General features: G+C 34.4%; 1 protein-coding gene across 1 annotated transcript in view; it reads right to left on the bottom strand.

Moving 5' to 3' along the window:
• LOC145263776 (SAP domain-containing ribonucleoprotein-like) overlaps positions 1–23,783 on the bottom strand; it is a 56,458-nt gene extending 32,675 nt beyond the window's left edge. The window contains exons 1-6 of the mRNA XM_080120829.1: positions 23,609–23,783; positions 16,852–16,954; positions 12,610–12,656; positions 8,964–9,076; positions 2,575–2,767; positions 372–442 (exon numbers count right to left, since the gene is read on the bottom strand). Of these exons, the coding sequence (XP_079976955.1) occupies positions 372–442; positions 2,575–2,767; positions 8,964–9,076; positions 12,610–12,656; positions 16,852–16,954; positions 23,609–23,704 (623 nt within the window). The 5' untranslated portion in view covers positions 23,705–23,783. The remainder of the gene's footprint in view (positions 1–371; positions 443–2,574; positions 2,768–8,963; positions 9,077–12,609; positions 12,657–16,851; positions 16,955–23,608) is intronic.
• Between the last annotated feature and the right edge of the window lie 202 nt (positions 23,784–23,985).

Here is a 23,985-nt window from a genome sequence, read left to right as displayed (position 1 = left end):
ATAAATTTTCCTTTTTTCCTATGTACCTAAAACTAAACAAAGCATCCATGTATAAATCTTCATTCCAAGAACTACCGAATTGTAGAACACAATTCAACAGGACTGCTTCTCAGTTGTCTATAACATTGTTGCGTTCAAGTTCAATGTTAAATTCTTGTTGCAGCATCCTCTTAAATAATCAAACTTTGACCAGTCCGAATGATTGTTACTAATCCTCCAAACAAACTTATTAACCCTTATCCTCGAGTTGCCTTTGGGCCTTGGTAAGCATTAACTCATTAAAAAAAAAAAAAAATTACAATTTTCTTTTTCTGGTTAGCTAGAAAGTTTTATATTTTTGTAGAAGGAATGAAGGAAGAAAAATTAATTACCTAGCAGCCCTGGCAGCCTTTTTGTCATTATCAGACGTGATCCCGAATCTTTCAGCTCTCTGGCGCAATTTCTAAGAAGAAAAAAAAAAAAGTGAATGGTTTAATCCAATGTTTTAAATGATAAATAAAAGATGAAGGTCAGAGATTACATTGGCCAAAATGTTGTGAAAATATCAGCAGTTTAAATTATTTACATAAGACAAGATTGATTAAATTTCAATTTCTTTTGAAAACTCCTAGGTTCTAATTTTTGTAAATTACAGAAAAAATATAATAGTAAACAATCCACTTAATACTGTAATTTGAAATATTTAAGACAAAACTAGAATAAATTACTTAGCCCCCAGGCAAAGGAGTTTTGAACTCACAACCCCCTGTTCCTAAGGCAGCTAAATCCCACCCCCACACAGTAGAGATCCCTAGATGTAAAAGATCTTTCTACTCCAGTAGTTTCTTACCCAGAAACGCTAGACTCTGGAATTCCATTCCAGGTTCCTGCTTCCCTAACTGTACTGACATGCAGAAGTTCAAGTGCAACGTGAACCGACATCTTGCTGCCCAAATCCCAACATAGTGCCCCAGTAGTTGCTGCCCTTGATAGTAGCCCCCTACACCAAAGTGGCAATGCGCCTTGTTTGGGGTGAAAATGTAATAAAAAAATTAAAAAAAAAAAAAAAAAGTATAGCATGACTTCAGCAATTAGGAAAAGGTGATGCTAGAGTGGAACAATAAAACTATTGCCAAAAAAATAAAAAATAAATTTAAAAAATAAAAAAAAGCGACAGGATTCCTTTTTTTTTTTTTTCCTTTTTTTGTTGTAGACTATCTACTAGATGGCAAGTTGTATACAAATCCAATGAGTGATAGGAAATATTTGTTTTTTTTTTACCCAACTTTGGTTTTGTTTCCCCAACACGTTGGGGAAAACCAGCTCCCCCGTTTATTAAGGGAGTGTCCAAATGAAAGCAATCGTCTGATATGACGGTGAAAACCGACATTGACCAAACGTCCATCGCTTTCTGGATGTTGTTCCCGGCCTGTGGGCCGAGAACTGCTCATCAGTTTCGCTTTTATACGAAAAAGCCGAATCAACACACGAGAAGCCAAAATAGCAAGAATTTTGTAAAAGTCGCTCTGAATAAATCTAGACGCGACACGCATTCGTAAATCATAGATATTATGATCTAGAGGGTATATAAACACTTGAAAGCAATAGTACCTCCCCTGGAGAACCCCGGCGAAAAAAACCCTTTATTAGACATACAAAAACTCGCACACGTTTTGCCTTATATATATATATATATATATATATATATATATATATATACACACACACACTAGCGGGAGTACTCAGCGTTTTCCAGGTGTTCGTAGGTGGGAGGTAAAAAATAAGCATAAAGTAATAACCCTGTTTAAACTTCTTAAAAAATTGGAAAGACTAACACAAAAAAAAAAAAAGAAAACAGCAAACGAATGTAAAACTTCTTTAAAAAAAAAAAATTGGAAAAACAAAAAACAAAAAAGGAGAAAAAAAGTGTGCGGAAAAACAGAAAGAAAAAAAACAGTGAAAAACAAAGGTATAAATAACTTTGTTTCAATATTAAAAGTTCAAATTTGCTTTGACTGATTTTCTGATTTTTTTTTTTTTTTTTCAATCCAACCAATGCATATTGACGCTTGGAATGTAAGGGGTTACTATTTGGGATTGTATCTAACAGGTGACTGTGGGGAGTTGAGCAGCAAGATGTCTGTTCACATTACATTTAAACTTCTGCAGGTTAGTACAGCCTGGGAAGCAAGAAATGGAAAGAGGATTCCAAAGTCTAGAAGTCCAAGGGAAGAAACCAGAGTAGAATGCTTTCCAGCATCTAGATACCTCAACAGTGAAGGGGTGAGATTTTGCTGCTTGTCTGGTTAGTCGAGGAGGCACAAGTGTTATTAGGTCATCAGAGTACATTCAATTAAAGCGCTTGCAAAACAGGCCCAGGGATGTGACAGAAGTCGGAGTTTGGCTGACAATGTGTGACCTATTTGATTCTTTTTTTTTTTTTTTTTTAAATATTTAAAATAGAGAGAATCATGGTAGATGCACCAGCCCTGCTGTACTCCATGCATGGGTGAATGGTAGTTTTGTAAAGATATAGGATACTCTCTGGCGTGATTTCACAGCTCAGAATAAAATAACTTCAGCGTGGCAACTTACCTCATCAGAGCTGACAGCAGGCTTAGCCGACACTGCATCTGTCTTATCCGTAGCATCGGTGGTCTCTGATGTTGGCGCGGTGATCACTGGGATGTCTTTTACGGTGGTTGGTTCACTAGCAACGTTAGTCACGACTTCTTTGCTCTTTGCTTTTTCCGGAATATTCTCAGCATTTGCAGGTGACGTTGGTTTTCTATAAAAATAAGAGTAAAGAAAAATTACAAAGAATCAAAGATTCATCGGACTACTGTTCTCATTTTGAGTGTATCCTGTCGAACTTGAGAATTTGGATGGAATTTCGGGCGGAGTTCGACACGATACTCCTGAAGAAGGTCGGAGGTTATATCAACCGAAACGTTGTGAAAATCACACTCAAGATGAGAAAAGTAGTCCGATGAATCCAAATAATACGAATAACCAATCCTCATCTCAAAAATTCAGCAATGTCAAGAATCAAAGAGTTGAATCAAATTGATTACTTTAGGAATCCGATTCCAAGATTACCCTACCCCCAGAGTCAGAATCGGATTGATATCATTTTAAGTTTGCTTTTTAAATTATCCCCGTTTTTTTTTTCCCCAGAATTCCCCCTATATTAAAAAGCATTAACGTTATTATTTCAGCAAGGTTTGTATTCCGCATTAGTACAGTTTGCTATTTTGTACTTTCATTTAATAAACAAAAAATATCTTAAAAATTCAATAACTTGAAAATTTTATTTAAATAAAATTAAAAAAAAAAACAAAGCATGGCCCGTAAACTGCAGAAGTACAATTTTCTTTTTTTTTTTAATTAACAGAAGATTGAAATAATGGCTGAATGACTCTTATCCAGAATTCCCCCTCGGGAGGGGGGGGTATCATTTCTTAGAACTTTTTATATACTCCCTAGATTATAATATCTGCGATTTACAAAAATCTATCTTTTATTTGAGTGACTTTTACACGCTATTTTCGTGCTATTTCTTACTCTTTGCGTGTTTGTTTGGCTTTTCCGGATAAAAAAAAAAAAAGCTAAACTGAATCCGTATAGAAACGACTCTCCTTGGCATTCATGCCAGGGATGTCTAGAAAGCAACAAGCTTTGATCAATGCAGGGAAAACCCGTCATATCAGACAATTGCTATTGATTTGGACATTACCCTTTGTATGGGGGGCTAGTTTTTCTCAACATTTTGGGGAAGCAAATATGCAGAAACTCGCTTGCAGCCAAAGTTAAGTGCGGGATTGTACCCCTTATGGCGTGATGTTTGACTGCCTTAAATTTACGCATCTGTGTGAACTCATTCACTTAACTTTTTAATTGTTTAATTTCAACCATTCTCACTTCCTCTGCCCTGTTAGCGTCGCGGTAAGTTATCACTTTCTTTTTTGGTTTCGCACCAAGGCTTTGGGTTCGAGCCTACCAAAACTTGTTCGTATCACCCCTAGTTATAAATACATTAATACCTTGAAATACAAATTTAATTTGTTTCATGAAAAAAAAAAACAATCTGTCCCAAGGATGAGAAATTTACCCAAAACAAACTCAAATTTTGTTCAAATTACACTCAACAATCACTAAAGAAAGATAAATACAACATTAAAGAATGACACGGAAATTGATATATAATAATAAATCTTAATAAAAACAATAAAAATAGAGTTGTACTCACAGCCTATGTAAGAAATGGAATCTCTCGTGGTATTTACTTTCTTCACCACAAGGTCGCTTCCAAGTGTCCAAATGTATAGCAATTGTCCGATATGAGTTGTTTTCCACACAGTGATCAAAACTCGTCTGAGCTCCAATCTCTGGTCCCCCCTCGCCAATCTTTCACGAAAAACACCCGTCTAGCTGAAACTGCTGTCATTAATTTTCCTTACTCTTTATCTATGCCTAAATCCAAACGTAGATTCCATGAGCAGAGCTTCTTTCTTAGAAGTGCACGGCTCTGGAACTCTCTTCTGTTTGTCTGTTTCCCACCTGACTACAACTTGGATGTCTTCAAGTTCAACATAAACAAATTCCTGACAAACCGCCCCCTTAACTCTATTAAATCTCCAATACTAATGATTACTACGATACTATCCCATTGATTACTGTACACGCAATAACCCTTATCCCTGAGTGGCTTCCAGGCCTTGATAAGTGGTGACCTCCATGTAAAATGAAAAAAAAAGAAGCTAATTGCTTTCTGGACGCCAGGCCAGAAAGGCTGAGAACATGCCTTCGCTTTCAATTTAGTTTTTCTTTTCTACCAAAAACACGAACATGCGAGAAGGTAGAATAGCAAGAATTTTATAAAATAAAAGTCGCTCAAATAAAAGACGGAGACAGTAATACCTTGGAGTATGAATTCAATTTGTTTTATGACTGCCAATGTGTCTCAAAAAAAAAAAAAAAAAAAAAAAAAAAAAAAATTGTATCTCAAACTAATTATTCACATTTGAATTAAAAAAGAATATGTTCCAAGGATGAGAAATTTACCCAAAAACAAACTTAAACTTTGCTCAAATTACACTCAACAATCACTACAGAAAGATAAATGCAACACTAATGACATGGAAATTGATATATAACAAATTTTAACAAAAACAATAGAAATAATAGAGTTGTACTCATAGTCTATGTGAGTGCTAGCATACAAGATGCATGTAAGGTTGGTTGGTTGGTTGTTTTTGTTTTACGGCATATCAACCTTTTTCAGGTTATTTAATGCCGAATCTAGTTATTTTGAGGAACGATTTTTAATGGAGTATATATTTTTTTTTTAAGTCGGATTCTATTTAACCCATAGTTGGGACTCTAACAGATACTACCACTCCGGGTCAGAGTGGACCTGGGAGCAATGGCAATTAAAGGGTGGCTCCACACTCCCCAAGGCCTGCAAGGTGGGGCCTCACCATCGGATATAGTTTTAGGTCATATCCAGGACCTGCATGTAAGGAGTAGAGAGAGAGAGAAAAGTAAGGCTACCCCCCACACCAACACACTAAAAAGGGGCAAAATTATACACAATTAAAAACATTTAACCAACTTACTAAATGCTTAATATTTAAGTCTGAATGTAACAGAAAGGCTGAATAAAAAAAAGTAAAAAGAATAAACTTGTAACAAACTTACTATGAACCCAGGGATGAGCGGTTAAAGACAGTGAGCAAGAAAGAAGAGGAGGCAGAGAGAGTGCTGAGACAGCATAGCCTACCTTATGATATATACAAAAAAAAGAAATCATTCAATTTGATCAAGCACTTTTTTTTTTACAAAGGAAAATCAAATTTTAGTGAGAGTGCTTGTGGCAGAGCTATCTTAACAGATTCAGGTATTTCATTTCCTGTTCTTTCAAAAAATCATTTAAAAATTTCTTTATGAAGTTATCAGAACTTCATGTGTTTTGACAAAGTTTGAGAATTAGATGGAGTTATCTCCCTTGAGCTTCCCCTTCTTGTAGCTGGAATTTCCACGATAGCTTCGTTGCAATTACTATCACTATTTTTTGTGTAAAAAAAAAAAAAATTCTTGATCAAATTAAGCGATTTTTTTTTTATAACTTCATTCCATAATTGGCACATACATCAGATTTTTATATTTATTTTTTTAACATCTTTGCTAAACTTCGTAAACACTGAGAATTCAAATCCATGTATAAGAAGCTCTGTGCATCCATCTGCGAAAGATGGAATTTTTATTGCTACAAAAGCAGATTTGTGGGAATAGAAATTCCCAGGCTAACTCGATTGTCGCCCTTTAACTCTGATAACCAGAGAGCGACCTAGCAACATGCTGCCAAACATAAACTCAAAGTTCACTTCCTACTCAAGTTGAATACACAGACCAAACGGCTTATCTAAGTACCAAGAATCCAGATATTTTGTTATTACAAATTTTTAGACAAGACTATTGACTATGGCAATGAGCTCAGTTTTCAGCACCCTTCAAGCAATGTTGGTCTGTTTTTCTGCCTTCCTTTTTCAAGTTAGTTTTTTCTTTTAGGTAACCAACTCATTTTTTTTTTTTTTTTTTTTTTACAACGAATCACCACATATCAAGGCCCAGAGGCCACTCGAGGATAAAGATAAAGAGTGTACATTAGTCAAAGGGCTAATATAGTACTTGTTAAAAGTGTAAATTTGGTAAATTGGATTACTTGAGGGAAACGGCTCATCAAGAAATTGTTTATGCTGTACTTGAAGACAACCATATTGTAGTCAGCACACCTGTGAGACTCTTTTCCATTTCCCTGCTTTGGAAGAGAGTCTCACAGGTGTTCAGTTCTAAGAAAGAAGCTTTGTTCATGGGATATATGTTTAGGTTTAGGCACAGATAAAGAGTGGGGGAAATTATTGATAGTGTTTTCAGCTAGACAAGTGTTTCTTGTGAATGTTTGATAAGGGGGGGGACCATAGATTGGAGCTCTGACGAGCACTCGCCATGAAAATAACGATAAAGCAGAGACAGACTCGCAACAGCTCTTCTTTTTTGCATTCTTTGAAGCAATGCAGATTTTAGAGCTTTGTTACATTTTTTTAGGTAACTTAACAATAGCATAAAACCAGTATTTTTTATACAAAACTAGCAGGGGTATCAGGCATTGCCTGGGTGTTTGGAGGTGTGTGTTGAACACAAAAAAAAAAAAAAATGTTAGTAGACAGGCAGGCTCAAATCTGTGATGCAAAGGCGGAAAAGAAAGTGAAAGAAAACGTGACATTTTACCGCTATGCTATGAAAACATAGGAAGTGAAAAGCATTCAAATTTAGTGATGTCAATCAAAAAGTTGACTTGCTAAGTGAAGGAGTTCACACAGGTGGAGAAATGAACATTGGCTGACAGCCAGTTCAGCTTTCCGCCATTTCATTTATTTGTTTGTTTGTTTCCCCACAATGGGGAATTCTCAAATGAATAGCAATTGTCTGATACGAAGAGTTTTCCCCAAATAGATCAAAGCTAATTGCTTTCAAGACGTCCCTCGCACGAAAGGCCGCGGACACCTTTGCATCACTGAGTTTCGCTTTATTCCTACAAAAAAGACCAACAAACATACAAGAGAATGGAACAGCGTGAATTTTTTAAAAGTTCATGTAAATAATGTAGATTCAACGTCTTTTCACAAATCGTAGATATTATAATCTAGGGAGTATATATATAAAAAGTTCTAAAACATAGTAACCCCCCCCCCTCCCAAGAACTTTGGCGAAAAAAGCCTTTGGTGGACATAAAAATACCTGTGCGGCCGTTTTGTTTTTTTATATATATATATAGACTAGCAGGGCTGCCCGGGTGTTTGGAGGTGTGTTTGGAGAAAAAAAAAAGTAGTAGGAAGGCAGGCTCGAACCTGAAGCCTTGATGCGAAGGCGGAAAAGAAAATGTGACATCTTACCGCTAGACCACGACAGGACAGGAATTGAAAAGCGTTTTAATTTAACGATTAAAAAGTTGACATGCAAAAGGTGAAAGTGAACAAGTTCATGCTAAGACATGAAATCACGCACTTGAGTTTGGCTGTAAGCCAGAGAGGGGAGCTCTGGCAGTGGTCTTAATGAATAGCAATTGTCTGATATGAAGGGTATTCCCCACAGTGATCAAAACTGATTGCCTTCAACACCTGCTGGCCATGAAGGCCAGCGAGTCGATTTTCTTTTTTTCGAATCAGTATTACTTTCATATGAAAAAGTCAAACAAACATGCAAAGAGTAAGAAATAGCGCGAAAATAGCGTGTAAAAGTCGTTCAAATAAAAGACAGAGATGACCTCCTTTCGTAAATCATAGATATTATAATCTAAGGAGTATATAAAAAGTTGTAAGACGTGGTAACCCCATCTCTGAGCCCCCCCCCCTCCCCGCCAAGCTTTTGCTGGACATACAAAAAAAGTGTGCGCGCACACACACAGTGGTTCGGTTGTTTTGTTTCGCCCGGCCCCTGCAGGGGCTGGGCATGAATTTCAAAGTGTAGTATCTGTTCTGGCAGATACTGCAATCAAAGACCATACATGGGGGCAACCCCACATATAAGACCATTGCTTTCGAGCAATCAGTTATTGGTCACTGTAGGAGAAATCCTTCATACCAATTGTCACTGTCCAGCTCCCTCTCGGGGGAACTGGTCCCCTCCCCTTCACTCTCCTTGTGCCTAATTTGCTAAGTGGGGAAGCAAATAACCGGTTGTTTTGTTTTACCACATATCAACCCTTTTTGGGTTACTTAATGCCAAATTCAAGGTCCACTTTCTACTTTCTCCTTAAGTTTAATACAAAGGCTGACCGGCTTTTCTAAGCACAGAGAATCCAGACATTTTGTTATTCCTGATTTTCAAACTTACAAAGAAAGACAAAAAAAACACACAACAAAATATTAGAATGGACATAGATATATCTGCAATTTCTTTCGTTGAGAAGCTAATTTCCTTACTTTAAGACAGTTGCCGTTTTCTCTGGGACAGTTCCATCTGCAACCTCCACTTCTTTAATTTGTGGTTCTGCGATGACATTCTCGGCATCACTTACATCTTCCACATCTTCATCCTAGAGAAATAAAAACAAAAAAGAAAAAACATTAACAAAGGGTTACTACAAAATGAAAAGGACAACACATACTGAACCATTTTAAGACCATTACAGTAAAAAAAAAAAAAAAAAAAAAAAATGCAAATTTTTAGACAAAAATATTGACCATGGCAATTAGTTTTCAGGACATTGATCTGTTTTTATGCCTTTCTTTTTCACGTTTGTTTTTCTTTCAAGTAACTGCCTCCATTTTTGCATTCTTTCGAGTAATGCAGATTTTCAAGATCTCTTACATTATTACAGACTAGCAGTTCAGCCCGGCTTTGCTAACTTTATGTGCATATGTATAGATATATTAAAAAGTTTGACTCATGTCCAGGTAACCTATATCTAAAATTTCAAGTGTTTAGACCCAAAATTGGCAGAGGAGTTTGGTAGAGTCTGCAAAGATCAACTCTTTTAACTTTGACCTCTTGGCAGCCAAATTTTCACCCAAAAACTGATTAAAAAGCTTGCTACATGTCTGAATACTTTATGTAAAATTTCAAATGTTTAGACCCAAAATTGGTTGAACAGTTTGCTAGAGACTGCAAAGAACAAATCTTTTTAACTTTGACCCCTTGGCAGTCAAACTTTTGGCTAAAAACCTATTAAAAAGCTTGCCCTATGTGTGAAAATACTTTATGTAAAATTAGACCGAAAATTGGCTGAGTAATTTTGTAGAAACCAAGAGGTTAAATTTTTTTAACTTTGACTCCGATTTTGACCCCTTAACATTTGTTTTTGGCTCAAATTAAATAAAAAAAGTTTGATCCATGTCCAAGTAACCTACATCTAAAATTTCAAGTGTTCTGACCCAAAACTTTTGGAGAAGTTTGGTAGAGTTTTCAAAGGTCAAATCGTTGAAATTTGACTCCTTGAAAGCCAAATTTCTGGTCAAAAACCGATTAAAAAGATTTTCCCAAATCTCGATACACCTTATGTCAAATCTTGAGTCTGTAGACTGAAAATTGACAGAGTAGTTTGGTAGGGAAATGTACATACACATACAATTTCACTTTTATAGATACGTAGATAACAATAACATAAAACCAATATTTTTATACATGATTAAATTTCTGGTTGGCTCAGCTGTTGTTTTAACACACATCAACCATTTTCGGGTTACTTAATGCTAAATTCAATAATTTTGGAAAAAGTTTTTATGCTTCAAGTACTTTATGTCTTCAAATATTTATTCATGGTGTTTTGTTCGGTTGTTTTAAAGTTGCTTTTGTTTTTCACTTTGCAGAACATGATTGAGTTTTACAAAAGGAAAAGAAAAAACAATGACATCAATGTTTAGTGTATTTAAGTTAGGAAGCTGATATCCTCAGATAGCTTGATCTGGTAGCAGCAGGGACGAAATTTCTGAGACAAGATATTGTTATTTATAAATGACTAGCGAGGGGTACCCGGCGTTGTCCGAGTGTTTGGAGGTGTGTGTGGGGGGGGGGGTAAAAAAAAAAAAAAGTAAGTATGAGGATCGAACCCGAACCGTTGAGGCAAAGTTGTAAATTAAAGTGTGAAAAAAAAAAAAAAGTGCGATGTTAACCATTGCGCCACCGCGAGATGCTAACGGAAACACGTTTGAATTTATTTAATTACTTGGATTTAGCAGGTGCCCGTTTTAATGAGGTCAAGTTTGACTGCGGGATTTCATTTACTGCTGAACGCTTTTTATTTTCCCTCCAAGATGTTATAGGAAAAAGACTAACCCACATGCGGCGAGCAACAAATGTTGAATATTTATCTTCCCGAAATCGAGCAAATTAAATAGACAGGCGAGCTTTGTTGTTAACTGTGAGATATTACGATTTATATGTGATATAAAAAGTTTTAAAAAGTTGTGAAGCGAGCGACCGCTTCTCTGAAAAAAGCCTTTTGTAGACACACAGAAAAAGCGAACACACATACATACATTTTCGCTTTTATATTTATAGATGGACTGCTATCGACATCTTCTTTGTTAACATGGTCCAAAAATTTTTAGCTTTTTAAATTCCCTGCTCTTCTTCACATGTCTTTTGTTATAGTCGGTAATCTTCTGAGAATTTTGAATCGAAACCTTCATTTAAAACTATCCTCACACAAAACCTTTTATAAAATATGTCAGCAGGAACATACAACCATTACAGGTTTCGAACGATCATCATCATATTCGATTTAATATTTGTTTTACATGTTAGCATGTATGGGACATCTTTTAGAAATTGACCTCTACCTATGTCCCCCCCTCCCCTTGCCAAACTTTCACGAAAAACGCTCGTCTAGCTGAAACTACTATCCATAATTTTCCCTACTCTTTATAAACCTAAACAGATTCCATGAACAAAACTTCTTTCTTAGAACTGCACGCCTGTGGAACTCTTAGGTTTCCCTGCTTTCCAGCAGACTACAATATGGTCATCTTCAAGTCCAATGTAAACAAGTTCTTGATGAGTCGTCCCGTAAGTAATCCAATTTATCAAATTCCCACTACCAATAATTACTATTGTCCTATTGACTCCCGTACACTCATTAACCCTTATCCTCGAGTGACCTTTGGGACTTGATAAGTGGTGACTCCTTTGTAAAAAAAAAAAAAATGTATAAGAGCCAGATACATCCTAAATTTGAGTACTGTTACCATATCTGGGTGAGAGTTGTGTGGAGCACTCTATCATGCCTTGACAAGGTTAAAAACTAGTTTCAAAACCTAGTAGATAATGCCTTTTTTTTCTTTCCTGCAACCTTTCTCACAGAAGAGATCTTGCAAGCCTGTCTCTGCTCTATCATTATTTTCATGACAAATGCTCATCTGAGATTCAATTCTGTCAAACTTTAAAAAAATAAACTCGTCTAGCTTCTCCCAGTCTATCTATCCCTAAATCTAAATGCAAATTCCATTAACAAAGCTTCTTTCCTAAAACTGCCCACCTTGGGAACTTTGTTCTGCTGGCCTGCTTTCCAGCTGACTACAATATGGTCATCTTCAAGTCCAATGTAAACAAGTTCTTGTTGAGCCATCCCTCTCTAAATAATCCACTTCTACCCCTTTTCCACCACTGACTATTAATATGCTGTTATCTCAGTAACACTGATTAACTCTTATCCTCAAGTGGCTTTCAAGCCTTGATAAATAGCGACTCCCATGTAAAAATAAAAACGATTTTTATTTATCTTTTGCCCAGGTTCATCCATATCACTTCCTTTCAAGTTTTTCTCGGCATAATCCTGCCAAATGAGTACAATATCTTAACTCTTCTAGATCTATGAATCTACAAACTCACCTATTCTTTAAACATAACCATACCAACAGTCTTCTGTGCACACACCCCTATACTATCCATGTTTACTTATTCCTGTCAAATGACTCCAATACCTCAACTCTTTAGATCTATGAATCTACAAACACTCACCTATTCTTTAAACATAACCATACTAACAAAGTCTACTTACTCCTGCCAAATGACTCCAATAGCACAAACAAAAAAAATGTTGAAGTCACAAATAAAAGGATAATAATTTACCTCTGCATCATCTTCAACTTCTATTGTTTCTGTTTCTTCAGCAGTTGCTAAAAAAAAAAAAAATACATATATATAATAAAGTAAAATCAATTTTCCCATATTTATTGGACATAATAGTTCTTCAAACACAAATGATAAATTCTGCTATGCTGAGCATTGATTCATTTTTATAAAAATCCAATGTTGTTTTTCATTACAAAATTGTTTTATTAAAATAATATTTTCTTACATAAACTTTTCAATAAATGTTTTTACAATTATATTTTGATAAATTTTTATACAGTAAATGTTTTGGTTTTCAAATGGCGCTTGCCCAGTTTAGACAATTATGAATATGTTCTTTTTATTTTCTGTTTAATATTTTTTTCATTTTCTGTTTTTAATAAAAAATATATATATATATATATATATATATATATATATATATACGTTTCATGAAAAACTTTCCCATTTTCATTAATTAAATCGAAACATTTTCAATTAAACAATCACTTTATTTACTTTTTTTCATGGTTCTTTCCGGAAGTAATTAATATCTAGTTTAATTTTTTTGCTATTTATTTCTAACTTTGGTCATAGTTTAAAAATACTGATTTCTCCCTCAGATTTTAACGACAGCTGCGCAAAAAAAATGGCATTTCCATTTTTGGTGATAAACTGTTGAAGTACTGTGTCGGGAATTATTAAACAAAAAAACCATTTTTACAGTAAAATTAATTTTTTCATTTATGCACCACGTGCACATAACTTAATTATATTTTCAAGTCTTATTTTTTAAGTCATGTACAGTGTAATTAAAAAATAATTTAACAAAATCTTCAAATTCATCAAAAATGCCCGATAGGACATAAACAAAAAAAAAAAATGCACATTTTTAATGTGAAATTAATTGTTTTATTTACACGACTTGTTGCACGTAACTTAAAACTTAGCTATATTTTGTTATTTTTTTTTTAAGTAATGTAACTGTACAGTCTAATAAAAAAAATAATTTAACAAAATGTTAGATATATCAAACACGTCCGACAGAACATAAGAGAATTAAATAAGTAAACAAAAAAATGAGGGACATTTTTTAAAATGAAAAAGAATTTTTTCGTCACAGTCATGTCTTTTTTTGGTTTAAAACGTACCCAGTTTAATTTTTAAAAGATAATTTAACAATGTTGAAGTTTATCCAACTGAAAGAAGATAAAGCAAAGAACATATGAAAGTTTGAAAGAAGATATAGAAAATAAACTGACATTATTTTTTTAAATGTAAATTTTCATTTCTTTTATTGACGCACTAAAAATATTTTAAATAATAAATTTCTATAACTTTTATTAAATAAACAAACTCATCTAAGAACTTTGATATATGTATATAGTGAAACAAGTTGTGTGTTTACGTTTACACTCGGTCGTGTGGCTCGTTTGTGCTGACAGTTGATTACTTCTTACTTTGGTCACTTAGCATCTCGATGTGTAGGTACAGTCACTTTGATTAGTGGCACTTCTTGATTTATGAGCGTAGTAATATGACACCAACAGATTATTAAAAAGGAGATATTTCTCTACAAAACGGTGGCATTTTCGGAATTTTTCAATTGAATTTCTTTCATATTTCTTTAACTGAAGTTTTCAAGTTGGATTTTTTTTGTGAAAAAAAAAAAACATAAAACCCTTTTTTAAGCTCACCATATTGATAAGTGACCTTTTTCTTTAAAATGGTACTATTTTTTTTATACGTAGAGACTCACAATATCGCGCGCACCAAATTTGAAAAACCCCAACATTTTTTTGTGTAAAAAAATAAAACTGCGTTCACCAAAATTAGTGACATAGTAGCCTGGAAAAAAAAACGATTAAACACACAAGAAAAAAAATTTCAACAATTTATTAAAAAGAATTTTCTTCTTCCAACAATCATGTTAAATAGTCTATTTAATCCAAAATGGGTAAATGTCCAACCAGGTTTTCTTTGACAATTCCCCGTCAAGTGACCCTGCTACCTTAACTGTTCTACATCTGATGCCTCCGTTCAACCTCAAGAGACAATTAACACCCCTGTAAGGGTAGTTGCACATGTAATTATGAGGCAAGGGGTGTGCAATCTCCAATCACACCTCTCTTGAATTGGCACTGCTTGAGTCCAGTGGCAAGGATAGGTCCAGTATGACTAGAAACAATGCCGAGATAAGCGGAGAGCACATACAGCACCTGGAATTCCCAAATGGTCACCCATTTTAGTACTGACCAGGCTCAACGTTGCTTAACTTTGTTGATCTAACAGGAACTGGTGTGTCAACTTGAATTATGCCATATTTTCGATATCTAACAACTGAAGAACTCGATTTTTCTCAATCTAGTCACACCATCAAAGTTTCTTGCTCTGCACACGTCTCACTACTTGCATTACCTATTGTGTAATTCTAGCACGTTCCTATTTACTTTGCCTCCCCACGAGGGCAGAGTTAGACACCAAGGTTGTTTTTTTTTTAATGTGGAGAAAGGAACAAAAATAAAAATTGCCTCAGTCATGAAAGACTTCTCCTCGATTAACCGAGAACAAAAACTTTAAGTGCAGTATCAGAACAGATACTACGCCTTGATTTTCCTATTTACAATGCCTCCCCACGCAGTTTTAATGTGGAGAAAAGGAACAAAAATAAAAATTGTCTCAGTCGTGAAGGATTCCTCCTCCACTGACAGAGAACAAGAAATTGAAGTGCAGCATCTGAAGAACAGATACTACACTTTGATCTTGTCCCGAAGGCCAAGTAGATACTACACCTTGATTTTGGCCCGAATGCCAAGAAGTGGATTTTTCTTTTTTACATAGGCATAACCACTTATCAAGGCCGAGAGGCCACTCAAGGATACGGGTTAAAGAGTGTACAGTAGTCAAAAGGACAATATAGTAATCGTTAGTAATGGAAATTTGTTAAGTGGAACAGCTCATCAAAAACTTGTTTAGGTTGGACTTGAAGAGAACCATATTGTAGTCAGCTGGAAAGCAGGAAAACAGAAGACAATTCCACAGGCGTGCAGTTCTAAGAAAGAAGCTTTGTTCATGGAATCTATGTTTAGGTTTAGGCACAGATAAAGAATGGGGTGAATTATTTAAAGTGTTTTCAGCTAGACGAGTGTTTCTTGTGAAAGTTTGGCGAGGGGGGGGACCATAGATTGAAGCTCAGTCAAACACTTCCAATGAAAATAACGATAAAGCAGAGACAAATTTACAACATCTCTTCTGTGAGATAGAGGTTGTAGCGAAGAGAAAAGGACATCTACGAGGCTACGAAGTCTATTTTGAACTCTATCAAGGCAGGACAGGTCCTTTCTAGCAGCTCCTGTGGCAACAGTATTTCATCCTTGGACGTACCTGGCTCTTATATAGATAGAGATTACTTTCATAAACATATATTTCTTATAAAATGTCAAATTTAATGAAGACTAATTTTCTTAATTTTCTTATTAAAAATGCAAAAACTAATTGTGTTATTTTTATCTCTATAATTTTCTTAATTCTTCTTGTATCATTTTAATAATGTCTTTTTCTTCTATTTCAATAAATCGCTTCATAATAGAAATACTGAAAACCAATAAAAGTGAAGGAACTGATTTGCTTTGTCATCCCTTCCGGTAGCGTTCTGCAAAAAAAATAAAAAAGAAAGAAAAAATAAAAAAAAATAAAAAAGAAAAAAAAACAAAAAAAAAGAAAAAAGAAAAAAAAAACAAAAAAAAACAAAAAAGAAAAAAAAGAAAGAAAAAAAGAAAAGAAAAAAAAGAAAAAAAAAGAAAGAAAAAAAGAAAGAAAAAAAGAGAAAAAAAAAGGAAAAAGATAGAAAAGAAAGAAAAAAAGAAAAAAAAGAAAGAAAAAAAGAAAAAAAGAAAGAAAAAAAGAAAAAAAGAAAGAAAAAAAAGAAAAAAAGAAAGAAAAAAAAGAAAAAAAGAAAGAAAAAAAAGAAAGAAAAAAAAGAAAGAAAAAAAGAAAAAACGAAAGAAAAAAGAAGAAAAAAAAAGAAAGAAAAAAAAGAAAAAAGAAAGAAAGAAAAAAAGAAATAAAAAAGAAAAAAGAAATAAAAAAGAAAAAAAGAAATAAAAAAGAAATAAAAAAAAAGAAAAAAAAGAAAAAAAGAAAAAAAGAGAAAGAAAAAAAGAAAAAAAAAGAAAAGAAAGAAAAAAGAAAGAAAAAAGAAAGAAAAAAGGAAAAAAAAGAAAAAAGGAAAAAAAAAAGAAAAGAAAAAAAAATTCTTACTATCACTTGGACTAAGGGCTTTCTGTAAGCGTGACAGCAGTGCAGCTTTGGACCCCAAACAAGGCAAACCACGATCCTTTAACAGTTTACGCAATTCTGCAACCTGAAAAATACACAAGTCATTCCCAATGAAAATCTATTCTGATGTTGGAAAATGGAATAAAGAAATGTTTTAAATTATAATCGTAAAACAGTAATCTCGAAAAAAAACATTTAGTTAGACTAGCAAACTCTTTCATGTGTAATATATTGATGCTGGCATTCTGTTGATATTCAGCTTAAATAAAGACGCCCTGATATTATTGTAGCCCTTTTGTTAAAACTGCAAAGTATTTATCTAAGCTAGCACAAGCGCCCAGCATAGCTCGGTTGTAAAATAGGCTTAAATATGATACTTTAATTGATGCATGAACATATTGAATAGATGTCAGCTCTACTCCATCTCAAGTTATCTGAATTGATTTTTCAATAAAAGTTTTAAAATAAAGTTGTGTTGTTTTCTTTAGGGTGACATTTTTATCGTTCCTATCTAAATTTCTATAAGTCGCGTAAATATTATCAGGTAATCTTTTTATATATAGAAATTCATTTTCGTTTAAGATTTTTAGCTATTTTATTCGAGGATAGCAGCCATTGCAATGCTGATTTTAAGTTTGGTAATTCGAATTGAGTTTCCCCTCTTTATTTAGTAACTATGGCGACTAAATACACAACGTTCTTGCTTCCTTATAAATCTATAATATATAAGTTGTGATTTCAAAAATAAAAAAAATATATCCATATGACTTGGGTGCATCAGCTGAAAGCAAAACTTATGAAGAAAAAAAAAAAAAATATATATATATAGTCTGAATTGCATTTTGTATCCACGTGTATTCCTTTTGACATATATAAATATGTATGAATTAAAAATCAATATGAAAAATATATAAATATTTATATCTTTTCTGTATTTATTTCCTATGTGTTGACATGTAGGAATACAAAAAGTCTTTTGAAAAATTTTTCTTTCCAAAAGCACATAATTTTTGACCGAAGAAGATTGAAGAATCGGTCAAAAATTATGTGCTTTTGAAAGACTTTTTGTATTCTTACACGTCAACATATAGGAAATAAATACAGAAAAGATATAAACATTTATATATTTTTTTATCTATATATATATATATATATATATGTATATATATATATATATATAAACTTGAGTTCCTTAAGTTATAATCAAAACCAAAAATTATGAAGAATTCTTAGTAAAATTATGTATAAAAAAAAAAAGGGTTTTTTTTTTTTTTTTCCACAGTGATCACCACTTATCAAGGCCTGGAAGCCACTCAGGGATAAGGGTTATTGCAAGTACATTACGTTAGTGAGGAGATTTGCTGAAATGTTTACTTAAGGGGCGGTTCATTAGGAATTTGTTAACATTGGACTTGAAGACAACCAAGTTGTAGTCCGGAGGGAAGCAGGCAGACGGAACAGAGTTCCACAGGCGTGCAGTTCTAAGAAAGAAGCTTTGTTCATGGAATCTGCATTTTGATTTAGGCACAGATATAGAGTGGGGGAAATTTTTCACAGTGGATTCAGCTAGACGGGTGTTTTTTGTGAAAGATTGGCGAGGGGGGACCAGAGACTGGAGTTCAGACAAGCATCTGCCATGGAAATAACGATAAAACAAGGACAGACTCGCAACGTCTCTTCTGTGGGAGAGAGGTTGCAGGGTAGAGAAAAGGGCATCCCCCACTAAGCCACAAAGTCTATTTTGTACTCTGTCAAGGCAGGATAGGCTGTTTTTAGCAGCTCCTGCCCAGATATGGCAACAGTATTCCATCCTTGGACGTACTTGGCTTTTATATAGATAGAGAATTGCATCCGTAGTGAGATATCTTCTGGAGCGGTAGAAGGATCCCACCATCTTTCCAGCGACCTTGGCAACAGACTTGATGTACGTGTTCCATTTCAGATCAGGAGTAAAGGTCAAACCCAGAAGCTTGTCAAAACACGGGGCCTCACCCAGACGAGAGCCATCCATCACAATTGATGCCAGATGGGGATCAGAGCGTTGATGATGTAAGGATAGGAGTTTGGTTTTGGATGCATTAAAAGGTAACCAGCCACATCTTCCCCCACTGAACCACGCGCTCGAGATCAGAGGAGAGAGAATCAGAGAGAACTTTGTCATTTACAGCCTTTGCTGTGTTGCCGTAGATGGTCGTGTCATCAGCATAGATGTCAATGAATGATTTAAGTATGTGTTTAGGGAGGTCATTGATGTAGATCAGGAAGAGAGTTGGGCCCAGGATTGACCCCTGAGGGACTCCAGCATTTATATTGCAGGCCTCCGATTTTTGTCCATCTACCACTACTCTTATGAGCCTATCGGAGAGAAATGATTTAATGATTGAGAAAAAATTTCCAGTTATACCGTAGCTGGAAATCTTGTGAAGTAGACCCTTATGCCATACCTTGTCGAAGGCCTTTGATATGTCGAGAGCAATTGCCCTAGAAAGGAAGCCTTTGTCAAGAGATTCACTAATCCTGTGGGATATAACCATCAGCACATCTGCGGTAGATCTTGCAGAGCGGAAACCATATTGTGTGTCACTAAGAAGGTTATTCCTGCTGAGGTGGTTGACTATTTCTCTATTTAATATGGATTCCAGCAACTTACTCATAACACACAGGAGACTTATAGGTCTATATTGAGAGGGAGATGACTTATCACCTGAATTCTTAAATACAGGGCAAACTGATGAGGCCTTCCAGAGAGTCGGAAAGCACTTCTCCTTAAGGCAGCGCTTAAATAGTTTCGTAAGTATGGGAGCAAGTTCTGGTTGAAGCTTTTTTAACACTATAATTGGGATGCCATCAGGGCCAGTTGCTTTACTGGAATCTAGGTTCTTTATTAGCTTGGCGACCTCATGCACGGATATTTGTATGTTACCTAGCTTGTTCTGTGTTATAGGAGGAAATATGGGGAGTTGATGGCCTTCGTCGCATAGGGTAGAATTAGCTGCAAAGTTCTTTGCAAATAGTTTGGCCTTGTCTGACGCTGACGAGATGACCTCTGGTCCATTGATAATGGTTGGGATAGAACGCACACTTCTGTTCAGGATCCTATTTGTTATTTGCCAAAACTGGTGAGATCCAAGCCGCTGATCAGCTACCTTGGATTTAACAGACTGGGCATATAGCTCTCTTGCATTTTGACTTGAGTATCATCAGCTATAATCGAAACCAGCACTTATGAAGAATTCTTGGTAAAATTATTTATTACAACAAATGAAAAGTCATAACAATTAAACAACAGTCACTCAGGAGAAAAAAGATGTAAGCGTGATATACAAAATAACACACACTGTCGGATATATAGATTGTGTACACGTGTAAATATTAGTATGATTTGCAAAAATAAATTTCAGCAAAAGTCTATTACTTAAAAATTTATTAAAATGAATAAAACATTAAAATTAATTTAAAGAAAAAAAATGTAATGAATAAATTTAAGTTTCATAATCTTATTTACAAAAATTAAAAATAAAAGGTTCTTGTCCGAAATTCTTTATTACAACAAAAATAAAGAAAATTCTGTATAATGGACATGCCTATGACGAAAATATATTTTTAAAAAAATCACGTAAATTGATCAAATACTTTTATTAGTGTAACCATTTTAAATTTGTGTGGAATCAGCATTTGTAAAGCTATACTCGCATTTTGTAAAGGCAGGGGGGGGGGGCGTTTGTAAAGCTATACTGGCATTTTGTAAGGCTGGGGGGGGGGGGGTCCTATTTTATTATATACTAGCAGGGCGCCAGGCATTGCACGGTCGTACAATATGCTTAAACATGATATTTCGATTAATGCAGATTTCGTATTTATTATTATACTAGCGGAGGTACCCGGCATTGCCCGGGTATTTGTAGGTATGTGTGGTGTTAAATAAAAAAGAAACGGGGTGGGGGGTGGGGGGTAGGATCGAACTGGAAGCCCTGAGGTGAAGTTTGAAAATAAAATCGGCCAGCCAGAATGAGTTATTTAAGCAAGAACTAAATTGACAAGTGCGCGCACGGAAGTCGTCGAGTGTTACGACGACAATGATGTCAATGACCAGGTTTGTTTGTTATAAGCGAAGTAAAAAAAGAAAACAACGTTAAAACTTAAGTGGGAGGGGGTAATCAAAACATCGAGAAAAAAAAACGTAAAACGTAAGGCAAACGAACGATGAAAACAGAAAACCAACACGTGAAAAATTGCGTAAATAAGCCTGTTTCGATATTAAAATTTAAAAAATCGGTGGGTACCAGGGTGTTTTTGGGTGTGTGGTCGGGGGTGGATAAGCGAAGTAAAAAAAAAAAAAAAAAAAAAAAAAAAAAAAAAAAAAAAAACAGAAAAACGGAACGTTACGTGAAAAATGGCTTAAATAACACTGGTTCAATATTTAAATTTTAAAAAATCGAAAAAAAAAAAAAAAAAAAAGAAAAAAGACATCTCACACCACAATTCGAACCCAAAACGTTTAGATAATGAACCAACGCGCTAATCAACTGACCTAACGTGACGTACATAAAATTTGTTCAGTTTTTCAAGTATTTAAAGTAAATCAGGTCATGACGTAATCTGGTGCATGCGTAGAACCGGCCGTCCTCACGAGAAGACCGTTTTTGTTGACACCCCCCCCCCCCCGTCGAAAATTGTCAATTTCGGGGTGAAAAAAATGAACATTTTTGGCCAATTTCTCAATATTTTTCGAGCGAAGGATGGAGCTTCGATATGATACAGAGTTTGTGAATTTTTGTTGTGTCTGTCGAAAGGTTTTAGCAGACACACAAACATACATACATTTTAGCTTTTATATATATAGATTATATTGGGCCCAATATATAGTAATGATTTAAAAAGTTAAAAAAAATGACCCGTGCGTCCCCATCGAGAATCAAAACAAAAATGTGTAGCTTACAGTTTATTTTTTCTTTTGACGGTAATGCAAGAGTTATAAAGGCATGTTTGCTACAAGGCTAAAAATTAAAACATTAAGCAATAGTTATTACGTTACGCATGCATATTCATAATGCTGTAGTTCGATCTTCACCTGGCAAATTCTATTTCTTTAATTTTCCCACTCTTGCACCGATTTTCCCCAGCTAAAACCAAAATCTTCTGTAGTTATTTATTTTGGTAAACATAGCGATACGGACGCTACAACAGAACACCGACTGCTCTAATTTGGTCTTTTAGGAGTAATCGAGGTCGCTGACAATGAATCTGATAATCGAACCCGTCGCAAATTTACCATTTGCACGGTATTAACCCCTGAACCCAGGGACTATTTTCCACCATTTTACAGCTTCCGTTTACGCTACGCATGAGCGCACGGTAGCATAAACGACGGCTGTTGAATGTGCCTTCGCTTAGCAAACTGCCTTTTCACATGGCATATGAATCTTCCGCGGAACCTTTAAAATTATATGAAAAAGAAAAGCACTCCAAGTGGTGGTGGTGGTGATGCCTCCTTTCCCAATGTAAACAGAAAACAGTAAAATCTCTTAAAAATGTTAAATGGTATTCTAATCGGTAAATGTCGGCGCGTTACTTACAGAAAAACGGTTAATTAAACTGCAGAATCATCTGTTAAGCTACACGTTCTATAATTGAATCTCCCTTCAAATAAAAAAAAAAAAAAATGTTTGGTGCTTATGTTTTTGTAAACCGCTCGTGAAAACTTTGTTTAAATGCATTAAAAAGTACGTAAGACAAAAAAAAAAATCCAAAAAGTACTATAATTTTCATTTTTGTTTTAAATCGAAAAAACAATTTGTTATGATACTAAGCAAAAGGTTCCATTTTTAGGAAGAAAAGCTAGTATTAAAGATGGGGAGGGAGTGTCGGCGATTTAAATTGAGTTATCTCCTCGTGGCGTTTCTAAAAATCCAAACAAAAATTTTTAAAATTCCAAGGTATTCCTTCAACGTCATAAAAGTGTTTTTCCGCTGTAAAAAAAAAAAAAAAGAAAAAAAAAAATACTCAATCAAATTAAGTGAAATTTTTTTTTTCGGAGATCTTCAGTTCAAAACGGATACGTACAATATAACCTTATTTTCGAGATTTTCATTTTTAATGTCTTGATTAAATTGTAAAAGTACCTTTGTTTCTTTTTTAATCATGTGGAATTTTAAATTAGCACCTTAATTAGATTTAACTTTCAAAATTCTATTGTTAAAAAAAATAATCAAAGTATAAATAATAAAAAAAATGCCGGGTATATACTAGTTATTGCGGTATTAAATAAAATAAGAGTGCTAGCACTTACTGATCCGCGCTATTTTTTAAATCGTATTTCCAAGTTTAATCAAAGTCTTATGATATGCTTTTTTTTTGTTATTATTTAATTGTAAGGTTAAAATATAGAATAGGCACAAAGCACCCTCCCCTCCTCATGTTAAGAATGGCTTTTTAAATAATAACGTTATTTCAGCACGGATCAATAAGTGCACTAGTACCAAAATAAGAATGTACTTTGACTTCCTAGTCAATACGAATAAAGTTAATATTCAAAAACACAATGACGTTAACGTTTGTATATTTTATTTATATACAAAATTAATTGAAACGTGCGAATCAAAAGAAAACTAGTTTTGTCTCTTTTTAATTTCTGTAACCGTTAAGTTATAAATATACCCAACTTTCCACGCAGATGTACAACAAACTAAAATAAAGAAATGCAGAATGTTTGTTGTTGCACAGCAATGTTGCATGTTACCTTCATTTTGTTAAGACTTTCAAACGGAATAGAACCGTCTTCTCCTTCTTCCTCCCCGGCAATCATTTCTTCCACGTTAACTTCGTTATCGGCCATTTTTCGTTTCGGTGTGTGCTGTTTTCGAGTTGGTAACTTTAGATCATTTGTGCTTTCATAAAACAGAAGAGTTACATGTTAATTAGTCAGAAAAAATAACGTGGATTACTTCCCTTTGATTGAAATTTTTTTTTTTTTTTTTTAAGAACGAAAAAAGCTCATATCTTACCATTCAGAAATGAGGTGCCTGGTATCTCAGTTGAGATTTAAAACCAACTTAATCTATGTTTAAATCAGTGATCAGTTAAACCAACGTATTACAGGTGAAAACATTATTACGC

This window comes from Euprymna scolopes, chromosome 39, assembly GCF_053919585.1.
Source record: "Euprymna scolopes isolate OS-2025 chromosome 39, ASM5391958v1, whole genome shotgun sequence".
Classification (NCBI taxonomy): Eukaryota; Metazoa; Mollusca; class Cephalopoda; order Sepiida; family Sepiolidae; genus Euprymna; species Euprymna scolopes.
This window is presented reverse-complemented; position numbering and strand designations above follow the sequence as displayed.